Here is a 12,114-nt window from a genome sequence, read left to right as displayed (position 1 = left end):
CTAACTGTTAAAGTAAAGGTATGAAATGAGAGGGATCTTTATAACTTCCTTCCCTAGACACTCCACCAAACTATTTACTGGGCTAGAGGAATTTGATGATGTGTATCCCAGAAGCATTAATAGCTATGTATAATCAAGTGAGTTTTTTAAATAACTTATACAGAGATCATAAGGAATTTAATATATCCTCCCTACAGAAAATGTCCAAGGAAATTTTTAAACAAAACTCTCCTTAAAAGAGAAACACAATAAAAAAAATACACTTAATTATCATTTGTAAGATTTTAATGTGTTAAATATGTCACCAAGCCCTTTGTGGGAAGGGGAAGCTTCAATTGAATAAGATTCAATCACGTGACTAGGTATTTGCCAAGGTAACAAGTGACTAGGTATTTGCCAAGGTAACAATCTCTAATTATGTCAAAATATCCATGGAAATGTAAGGAGACAGAAATATTTGCCAAAGCTCCTCTAAAGGAAAGTAGTATTTAGCTAGAAGAAATATTCTGCCATTTTTCAAACACATTGAAAATTTGAAAGAATAGAATATGAACACCTATTATCTCCTTCACCTAGATTTCACCAACTATGAAGATTTTACCACCTTGCGTTCTCATTCCCACTTGCTCTTTCTGTGTGTTGTGTACATGTACACACATGTACATGTCCTTTTTTTCCCCCTGAAACATCTGGAAGGGAGTCACTGACCTCTTTTTATATTATCCCTTAAATAGCTCAGTGTGCATCTCCTAAGAAGAGGAATATTCTCCTTCAAAACCAGAATACCATTATGATACCTAGGAATATTAATATTAACTCAATATCATGTGGTATATATATTCCATATTTAAACTTTTCCAATTGTTCCAAAGTATCTTTTCTAGCTGTCTCCATTTTATTTCTTGATCCAGGATCCAGTCAAGACTCATATGTAGCATTTGGTTTGGACATTTCTGGAAGGAATGTGTAAGTAAGCCACAAAGGGTAATCCTGCATCAGGTGGCTTACCTCTGTAATAACTGATCGCTTCTTAGGAGGTAGGGCCCAGTAAATTATGAGGCTTTTTTTTTTTTCCTGAAGGGATACAAAGTATGGGGCCAAAACTGAGTTGTTAGGACGAGAGGGGGGGATTACCTTCTTAGAGCTATTGTTCTTATGCGCATGTGAAAGTAAGGCTGAGAGTGCAGAACACATCTTGGGTAGCAAACCCAAGTTGTAAGAAATGCCAGATTAGGAGCCTGCTCAAGACACCAAATAATTAAATGATTCAAACTTAGCTTGGCTTGACCCTAGGTTCTGAAGAAGAATAAAAAGAAGGCCCATCTGACCACGAGAATTAGAGTAGGGCCCTTAACATTACCTCCGCCGTAGCTGCTCATCAGACAGGTGCAGCTCCTCCTTTAAACGCATGTACCTGTCTTCTCTCAGCAGCCTGGAGCCATCGTAGAGGCTTAGCTCCCGATCGTGGATCAGCCTAAGGGAGAGGAGAAAGTCAGGGAACAAATTCATCGGTTTTGAACACTGAAGTCACTAGAGGTGGAATCAATTAACATTTTTTCCCCCAAGAGTTTATTTATTTGTATGACAGAGAGAGAGACATCGAGAGAAGGAACACAAGCAGGGAGAGTGGGAGAGGGAGAAGCAGGCTTCCCGCCAAGTAGGGAGCCCCAGTGCGGGACTCAATCCCAGGACCCTGAGATCATGACCTGAGCTGAAGGCAGAAGCTTAACCATCTGAGCCACCCAGGCACCCCAGAATCAGTTAACATTTTAATCGTGGCTATTATTGTGGGCAATTGAGTCTAACAATTTTGTTAGATGCACCTTTTGAAATTTCAAGTTGGCTAGTGCTGTTATACTTGGCAAAATTTACTGGATTCTGTACCAGAGAGGAGTAGTCATGGTTACTAGATGTGGACAGTGGGGAGGAGAAGGATGAGGAGGAGCTGGAAAGGGGATGGAGGAAGGAGATGAAAAGCAGCAGCTGAAGGGGAGACTCAGGATAACCAGGAGGTGCGTACTGATGAACAAGGCAGGCGGCACACACCCGGAGTCTAACGTAACTCTTGAAGGGATAGTATAGTAGGATCAACATATCTCTGTCTTTGGAATTACAGGATTGAAAACATCAAAAATCTTTAAAATGAAATAAATAGTGCTATTTCATATGCCAACTCTGATGGTGACCTAACCGTCCACAGCACAAAGAGCACTATCTTCCAGATGTTGCAGAGGCTGAAAAGCACTACTGCTAGATTGCACACCAACCACTGAAGTCTCCTGACGGCTACGTTACAGTTGCCCCACATGAGCCCCACTCGGTAAGCACTGAGGCCACGGGGGACTGCATAATGCAGGGGTTAGGAGCATGGGCAGTGGAATAGTCAGATCTGTGTTCAAATCCGGCTCTGTACCTTGTTAGTGGAGTGCCTGGGGAGGGGGAGCACTACTACTCCATGTCTCTAAACGCTTCTCTTTTATAGAATCAGGGCTGTTATACCAAGCTCATAGTATTGCTGTGAAAATTAAACATCTAGAGTAAGGCAGACACTTACTATAATTGTTCTCAGTCTTGGCAGCACATCAGAATCTTCTGGGAAGGGTTTAAAAATGCCAGTGCTCAGTCCTCACTTGTACAGATCACTTCTATCTGAACTTGGAGAGGTGAAGCTCAGGCATCAATAATTTCTAAGCTGCATTGCCACAAGGTGATTCCAGGGCTAGGAGCCTGAGAGGCACTGGCCTAGCACAATGCCCAGCACAGAGTAAGGACTCAATTAATGATAGCTGTTCCTTTTCCTAAGTGCTTGGCCTAACAGGCAACAGATAACCGATAAAAGGGGAGAAGTATTACTTTTGTTTGTGTCTGTATTTATCTGTTTAGGAGAAAAAAAACTACTGTAAATCTGTGGAATATTTATGGCAAATCACTAAAAGTTTGTGATTATCACTTTCAAATGCTCTCAGGTTTAATCAGGAGTAACACAATGTTTTTGGAATTTTTTTTTTTAAGATTTTATTTATTTACTTATCAGAGAAAGGGACCATGCACAAGCAGGCAGAGTGGCAGGCAGAGGCAGAGAGAGAAGCAGGCTTCCCACTGAGCAAGGAGCCTGATGTGGGACTCAATCCCAGGACCCTAGGATCATGACCTGAGCCGAAGGCAGCGGCTTAACCCACTGAGCCACTCAGGCATCCCTGTTTTGGGAATTTTTAAATATATTCGGTATCTGCATCTTGTCAAGGACAAGAAACTCTGAATAGTTGGTTGGGGAAACAGATTATTCCATAGTTAAAAATCAAAAGTGTAGAAGTGACAGAATCAAAACAGATCAAATAAAAAATTGGTATCATTAATCTTTCAAAATGAGACAGGATAGAAACACTTCCCATGAAAGTTATACATAAAAGTCTTCTCTTAACATTACATTCTAGAGAAGTTAATTAGGAATTTTTCTCCACCCAAGCTGAAATAAGGAAACAACAGTTACACAATGTTCAAGTTTATAAACACAAAGTGAGTTTAGTCTATATAAAAATATCATCAAACATCCATCACACATTTTATTTTTTAAATTTATTAGAGAGAGAGAGAGAGAGAGCGAGCACAAGCTGGAGAGAGGCAGAGGGAGGGGAGAAGCAGGCTCCCTGCTGAGCAGGGAGCCTAAGGTGGGGTTCAATCCCAGGACCCTGAGATCATGACCTGAACCCAAGGCAGGCACTTAACTGACTGAGCTGCCCAGGTGCCCCTCCCTTACACATTTTATATAAGGAACTATACTTTCTCTCTCAAAAAAAATTCCAACAGGATTAACCAATAATTTAGATCTATGATAACAAATTGGAAGAAACGTGAGCTGCGGGACTTACTGTAAGTATCAATCAGTATATATGAAGTTTTTCAAAATTACTACCTAAAAGTTTTCTTTTTTCAATTCTAACTCAGAGAATTTTGCCACAGCAGTGTTTTTTCCCCCCAAATCTTCAGTATTGGAAGTTTTACTGTACTGTGTTTACAACGAATAAAAGCCTCTGCTGTTCTGGTTGGATACAGAAGTAAGTTTCTCGTGATCTACGTGACCCAGCTTAAAAAAAATGATGACAGGGTTCCACGTCTACTGTTTACATGGGGAGTTTCTGTGTGTGTGTGACTCATACAAACCTTTGCAATACGGCAAGTGTGCCCGCATTGACCCGGTGGATGCCATCCAGGAGGACGAGCTTTCCTTCCAGGGCAGCGTTCACAAGGGGCGAAGACCGCCATGCAGTGTCTCCGTTGGGAAGAGTGTATCTCTGCTGGAGCAGGTCACGTGCGGTCATGTCCTGAACCCGAGTCGCAGCACCCACCAAAGAAAATGCAGGGTGAATTCAAAAGAGATGGACGGTAGCTTATTTAGCTTTACAGTTACCACTCTGACCAAAACATTCCATATAACAACTGGGAAGTCACCTTCTCTAATCCACTAAAAAGAAAAACATTCAAAAGCTTTTCTTGGTCATTTGAAGTTCTTCCTGTTACTCATCCACATATTACAGTAAGAGTGAGCCCCCCCCATACACTCTTTTTTTATTTAGCTTTCCCCCCCTCCTTTAAAATGTTCATTTGATATCTACACAGATGATGGCAGTCATTGCCACTTGACTCTAATGAAATTTAATTCAATCAGCTTTATTTTTGTGCGGGTTCCTTTTTAAGAATGAGAGGCCACACAAACTCAACTGGAGCCCTTTTCTCGCAGCTGAGTCCTCCTGAAAGGCCATGCATGCTAGGGACTCCGTATATTTAAAGAGGTTTGAAAATGCAGGACACTGAGGAGGACAGTCATCAGATGAGATACAGGAATTGACAAACAATAACATGGTAGTTATAAACAATTTTTTAAAAGGTTTTATTTATTTATTTGACACAGAGAGAGAGAGAGATGACACAAGCAGGGAGAGCAGCAGGCAGAGGGAGAAGCAGGCTCCCTGCTAAGCAAGGAGCCTGATACAGGACTCAATCCCAGGGACCTGGGATCATAACCCGAACCAGAAGCAGAGCTTAATCAACTGAGCCACCCAGGCATTTCTATAAGCAATTTTTAAAAGCACACACACAATGCACTAGCACTAAAACAGTGTGACAGATTCAAGCAAACTATTAATAGCAGAGGCATAAAAATGTTCATTTTTTAAAAATCTGGCGTGCCATGTAATTGCAACAATTTTTTCTTACATGTATTAATGATGACAAACTAGCTTGTTTTCTGTTATCAGCTTCAGATAACTGTTGTGAAACTGATATCAAACAAAATTTCAACTTCTACCATCAATTTTATTCAAAAATTCAGTCTTTTGTAAATTCTTTGATATCTAACTCCAGTTTTTGTTATTTTTTTTTAAAGATTTTATTTATTTATTTGACAGAGAGAGAGAGATCACGAGTAGGCGGGGGGGGGGGGGGGCGGTAAGCAGGCTCACCACTGAGCAGAGAGCCCAATGCGGGACTTGATCCCAGGACCCCAAGATCATGACCTGAGCCGAAGGCTGAGGCTCAACCCACTGAGCCACCCAGGCGCCCAATATCCAACTCCAGTTTTAAGAAGACAGAAAACTAGGGGCGCCTGGGTGGCTCAGTGGGTTTAGCCTCTGCTTTCGGCTCAGGTCATGATCTCAGGGTCCTGGGATAGATTCCCACATCAGGCTCTCTGCTGGGCGGGGAGCCTGCTTCTTCCTCTCTCTCTGCCTGCCTCTCTGCCTACTTGTGATCTCTGTCAAATAAATAAATAAAATCTTAAAAAAAAAAAGAAAATTTAAAAATTTGCTTATATTCACAATGGCAACAGATCTACACTGAAACCAAGATTAAAACTCTAAGTCTTAATTATTTCAATTTTGTCACTATTAAAAAAGTACTGACTTAGGAAGTATGAATAGGCTTACATTGAATCATAAAGACACTTGAGAATAATAACATTCAAACTCACCAAATCCCCCAGCCCTAAAGATCTGTCTTTGACACATTATCAAAATTTGGCTTAACTCGTTAATTTTATTTAACTTTTTAAATGAACTTTAAACTCTATGCAAACTATATGAGCATGGCATTCTAAGCTGCCAATGATAGCTGCAATACTAAATTTAGTGCCATCATCAGCGTTTAATGAGATGGTTTATCGTAAGAATGAGCTCATTTCTATTCATGGGTATGCCACATAAGAACAGGAAAGGTGGGGCACCTGGATGGCTCAGTTGGTTACGCATCTGCCTTCGGCCTAGGTCATGATCTTGGGGTCCCAGGATCATCCCCTACCTCAGGTTCCCTGATGAGCGGAAGTCTAATTCTTCCTTGCCTTATGTCCACCCCCTCCTCATCCCCCGCTTGTGCTCACTCTCTCTCTCTCAAATAAATAAATAAAATCTTTTAAGGTTAAAAAAAACAAAAAGCAAAAAAAAAAAAAAAACAGGAAAGGAATTCCTGTGCAAGAAAAATAGGACAAATCAAAATAAATGTTTGCAGATTATTCTCATAATCAAATTATGAAAACAACCAAATACATACACAAATCTTTTTAAAATTAATATAAAAACAGGTAAATTTAAAGAAAACTCTTGGTAGTAATTATTTCAGAAAAATATTCACTACAGAGTTACATCATATATTGTTCCAGAGAATAAAGCAGATAGAAAACATGTTTTAACACAGTAGTTCTAAATCAAAGATACATCAGAAATAGCTGGAGAAACTTTTGGAAAATACATAAGCATAGGCCCCATCACCCCAACACCTGGGTTCAGTAGATCCAAGGTGGGGCTTACCACCTGGATTTTACTAGACATTAATTACACAGATGATAAAATTAAATGTCCCCCAGGCGGGAAACATGACTTTAAAGAAGAAATATGAACTCAGTGTGAAATCGGGTCTCATCCTATTTATTTATACCCCTCTCTTATTCTAGTAAGAATTATGAGATTACACGAGGACATATGAAGTGTATAACAAAAGAGTATAAATTAAAAGGTAAAGAAAATGAAGATAGAAGAGGAAAGAGTAAGTCTTGTTTCCTTCAAATATTCCTACTGGTGTTCAGAGAAGAGGTAACATGAAGAAAGAATCCCACTGATACTGTATTTTTAAAGAAATGAATGGCTGTTAATTTTGAAAATGCCAGCTTCCCACTGAAAATTATGGTATCCTGACCCATTTTAGCTCTTGAGTCTTTTGCGTGGGCCCAGGAAAAGATGAGGAATGTGACTCTAGCATGAGAGGTTCAGACCCATATGGAGCTGAGGCTAGCAACTGGTAACATTTTTTAAAGTTTCAACAGAGAAAACTCCTTCTTCTCATACCAAGACATCCTGCATCATCGTTCTACACACACTATGAAAAAGCACTAATCCATCGGCAGATGATGCCCAAATCCTTTCATATCTTGTTAATTCACACAGTGGTCACAAAAGCTGCCTCATTTAAATGAGTAAATATTTACCAGTAAAGATGATGAGAAAGACAACCAGGACACAGGACTCCTCTTTTACAACCCGGCAGTTAGAGACTCCATTATTCCGAACGTAGTATGATTATTTTTTGCTACACACCAAGGACTAACAGATCAACAGAGCTCAGCACTGCTAATGCCAACCACAACCACAGACCAGAAATATTTTCCCGTTGTTCAATCCTCACAGAAGTAAAAAATGGAAAACACTTGGCATTTCCTACAAGACTAGCTCAGTCCAGTTTTACCACCTAAACTCTTTCATATTCTCGTGGTAAAAAAGAGTCATTCTTCACTTCCAGTATATCTTCACTTTAAAATAAAAACCTTTCTGCAAGAAAGAAAAAAGCATTCCTTTTAAATACAAGCTGCTAGGTTTCGTAATTAAATTCCTGTATAGAGAGAAAAGATGAAGATTCCAGCTTTGCCTTAAAGAGATAGTGGCCCCCTCTTTCCATAATATGAATTAAAATCAGAAATTATTTTTGATTGTGTGATAGTGCAAGAACACCAAAATAAAACAGAACTTCTGTGCAACTGAACCTAATCAAACCTAACTATTGACAAAATATTTTAGCATAGTGTGAATGAGTCAGTGATATGAATTAATTTCAATAATAAGCTAACCTTTAACATAGAGTAACAGCATCTCCATCTTATAGAGTATTTGGATTTTAGTACTGTGAAATTGTTGTAATATCCATATTTATTTCAATATATACTGTATCATGAAATTGTTAAAAATATATCATTTCTTTATTCTTCCTGAGGCAAAATTTAAAAAAGAGTGTGCTTACTTCCTATGATTATTTTGAAAGTACACTAATAAAAATAAAAAAAGATGAATGTCCCAATTTTTGCATATATTTTTCTTATCTCTGAAACTCTTGAACTTAAGAGAATAAAAATAGTACTAATGATATCATAGAGCCTGAACCATTTCCTCTTTCTGTATTTCCTTAAAAATTTAAAACAACAGGACATGAAATCCAGTTCCTTTAGCAGTACCATTGTCTAACCCTGAACACCTCACCTTCTCATTCAGATCCCTGGAAAATATCCACATATTTCTTAATTCAGTGTCATTTGGAATTTTGCTCTTTTATTTTTTTATTTTTTATAATTTTGTTCTTTTGATTTGCAATGGAGAAACCCTACTGAAAAAAAAGTCCTATTAAAATGAGAAGCATGGCTGCATGAAATGTACCAGAAAACATAGATCTGAACCCTAAAGTAATTATATACCTTATATGTTTTTAGTACTTTCTAATTATATATGTTAATTTTTCTGACATTTCCTTTAGAAACCTGGATGTAAGTCATTAGTTTGATGAAATAAATTCAGTAAGCATCTTGTGTGTCAAGGGGCTAAAATAAGACTAGAATTAGTCTTATTCTGGGGGCACTCTCCAAAATGCCCCCAAATACAGCTAGTCTCCACTGCTGTTTAAAAACACCTTTGCATGGAGCACTGGGTGTTACACGCAAACAATGAATCATGGAACACTACATCAAAAACTAGCGATGTACTGTATGGTGACTAACATAACGCAACAACAAAAAATAGTATTAAATAAATAAAAAATACCTTTGTATACATGTGTAAAAGATTAAAATAAAGATGTTTTAGCTAACAGTAATTATAGCTCTAGGTGGATATGATTTTTCACTTTCTTCTTTCTGAATCAAAAATATACACTGTGGCATTCAAATTGTTTTGACTGGGCTAAGTATTATCAAATTTTTTTTTTTTCACCCAAAAGATACTAGCTGAAATTCTATGGGCTTTCCAGGTTTAGCTCAAATAAGTTCCACTCAAATAAGCAAAAATATCCTGCCAAAAATATCCTGCCCGTAGAGTATAAACATTAAGATGATCCCAGATTTAAGTGAAACAAAGAATACACCAAGGCTAGCTGATGTAAGCCATCAATTTTGCAATAAGGCATTAATTATGTCCATACCTACTAGCGGCAGAATACTGCATAAACATTGTATAAACATAGAATGTTAATAATTTTTAGGTCCCAGAATAGAAATGAAGCCATTATTTAGAGTCTAAGCATGCTCAGTGAACAGAATACAAGGCATGCTGCCGACATTCCTCAGTGTCATTCATGTTTGATCTTAAAGAAGCCTCTCATTTTATATATTGTAAAATTATCTGTAAACTTTTCCATGCTTCTCCCCCAAGTTCCTCTCTTAAAGACCTATTTTTAACTTGTCACATGTATAATAAATGTTTCCTTTATGTATACCATGAAGTATACACAAGCCTACCATGATTGTTTTAAGTGACTCTGCTATGGATGGGAAGAAGCTGCTTTTGGATCACTTGTAGCTCTCTTCACTATAACCAGTGGGATCTAGTCAAGATGATCTGCTCTGCTTAAACATTTATTCTATGAGCACTTATTCTAAGAATTCTAAGAACAAAATTCTTCTTACCAAAGCTAACCAGAAGTCAAACCCATTGTCTCACTAACAACTGATCCAACAAAAGAACATCTTAATAAAGTTGCAAAATAAAACATAAGTCAAGGTCAGTGTATGTACAGAAAATGTCCTATGTATTCAGTGAAGATACACAACCAAACACCCCTCTAACCTTCCTATACTACAGAGGCTAGAAAATAAGAAACGTTATTTCTTAGATGCTTTGCAAATAAAATTCTGTGGATAACCCAGGTTCTACCAAGCATTCGCATGTGCACACAACTGGGAACTGAAAAAAAGTGGCAATGAGCAATGAGAGGGAGGTGGCAGCCAACTCCAGGGAACCTGTTCTAGGACAGCCATGGCTTCATGGCTGAAGCTCTCTCACTCTGTCATTCCTAACTGGGTAAAATCTAAACATTGTTCCCTGTCTCTCCCAGAAATTCTGAAAGCTACCTAATACCCAGTGCTAAGTCCCTCTCAGTACTAGATAGCCAGGATGGACTCTATTGCCCACAACAAAAACCACAACCTAAGGATAATATTATTTTAAGAATAAGCCAACTTATTAAAGCTTGTGCAGAAATGTTCATGAACAACGAAGTCTATGAAAGAGGGTGAAAAGACTTTCCAAAAGAAAGGGAAAAAGCAGAGATCTTACTGAGAGAACCCCAGGAACACACAAACTGAAGAACCACATTTTATTCAGATGGTACAGCAAACTTGGCTGCATTTTATCACAAGGGTATGATTCTATTAGAACACGTGGGAAAGTTGCAAATTCTAGCTTAAATATTTGGAATGATATCTGCCTTACATTAAATTAGTTTTTACAAGCAAGTAACAAGGGGCGCCTTGGTGGCTCAGAGGGTTAAGCCTCTGCCTTCGGCTTGGGTCATGGTCTCAGGGTCCTGGGATGGAGCCCCGCATTGGGCTCTCTGCTCGGTGGGGAGCCTGCTTCCCCCTCTCTCTCTGCCTGCCTCTCTGTCTACTTGTGATCTCTGTGTCAAATAAATAAATAAAATCTTAAAACAAATTTTTAAGAAGTAACAAGATATAAAAATCAAGGTGGTCATAAGTACTAATAAGCAGTTCAAAATTCAGTAAAGACACCTGAAACAGATATGGCATTTGGCTTATTTAGTCACACTAAAACCCCTTCTGGTAGGCCACTGTGGAAGTAGCAGGTACAGTATGAGGAAAGCAGCGTTTCAATCCAAATCTGCCACTTCCTTGTAATATGATAAATGGATCATGTGAGGAAAACAACTTTAGAATTAAATGAGATGTCTGGCACCTAGTGGGTATTTGATAAATAACAGCTGAATCAGAACCAAATGAAGAAAAAAAATACAAATACATTGAAATTGAAATTTAACAATAAGTCTAAGTTAACAGTCCAAGATATTAAAAGAAGACAAGTGACAATGCTCTACGACAAGGAATTCTTGTTTCAGGATTTAAAGTAAAGACAATATGGAAACAGGTAGGGATTAGTAAAGAAAAGTTGGCAAAGGTCAGATTTTAGCTGGTCCCTTAAAAATAATGTATATATTTCAGAATTATTTATCCACTCCTTCATATACTGACTGCTTATTGCTTTCAAGTAACTGTTCCAGGTGCTGAGGATCCAACAGTGGAACAGATAAACATGGTACAGAAGCACTAAATGAACTCTGTCAAAGAATACCTTTCCCTTTGCTGTCCTTTTTCTTTTTTTTTTAAGATTTTATTTATTTATTTTTGAGAGAGAGAGAGAGAGCATGTACACAAGTAAGGGAGAGAGGCAGAGGCAGAAGCAGACTCCCAAGCAGGAGCCCAATGAGGAACTCAATCCCAGGACTCTGGGATCATGACCTGAGTTGAAGGCGGATGCTTAACCAGTTGAGCCACCCAGGTGCCCTGCTGTCCTTTTTGACTGTCTCTATGGTTTTGTTAAATGGCTTTCATTTCAAATACCTCAGAAAGTCCTATTTCTTCTACAAGATGGCTTGTAAATCAGCAATAAAGTTCTACACATTCAGAAAGTGGTTTGGATCCTGAGTAGTTGTATTTTTTTAACAGGGTAAAAACAGAAACCCAAAGCATTTCAGAATCACCAAAGGCAACTAGACAATAAAGCTGAGAGGATGTATTTACTTTTTTTTTTTTTAAAGATTTTATTTATTTATTTGTCAGAGAGAGAGAGGGAGAGAGAG

General features: G+C 38.3%; 1 protein-coding gene across 1 annotated transcript in view; it reads right to left on the bottom strand.

Moving 5' to 3' along the window:
* Positions 1-12,114, bottom strand: part of LOC111147002 (von Willebrand factor A domain containing 8) — a 335,372-nt gene that overhangs the window by 226,738 nt on the left and 96,520 nt on the right. Inside the window, exons 13-14 of the mRNA XM_022502835.1 lie at positions 4,162-4,322; positions 1,361-1,474 (exon numbers count right to left, since the gene is read on the bottom strand). Coding sequence (XP_022358543.1) covers positions 1,361-1,474; positions 4,162-4,322 — 275 coding nt within the window. The remainder of the gene's footprint in view (positions 1-1,360; positions 1,475-4,161; positions 4,323-12,114) is intronic.

The sequence above is a fragment of the Enhydra lutris genome, unplaced genomic scaffold (assembly GCF_002288905.1).
Source record: "Enhydra lutris kenyoni isolate GAN:26980312 unplaced genomic scaffold, ASM228890v2 scaffoldscaffold15, whole genome shotgun sequence".
Lineage (NCBI taxonomy): Eukaryota > Metazoa > Chordata > Mammalia > Carnivora > Mustelidae > Enhydra > Enhydra lutris.
The sequence above is the reverse complement of the archived record's forward strand: the minus strand, read 5'-3'. Positions and strand labels throughout refer to the sequence as shown.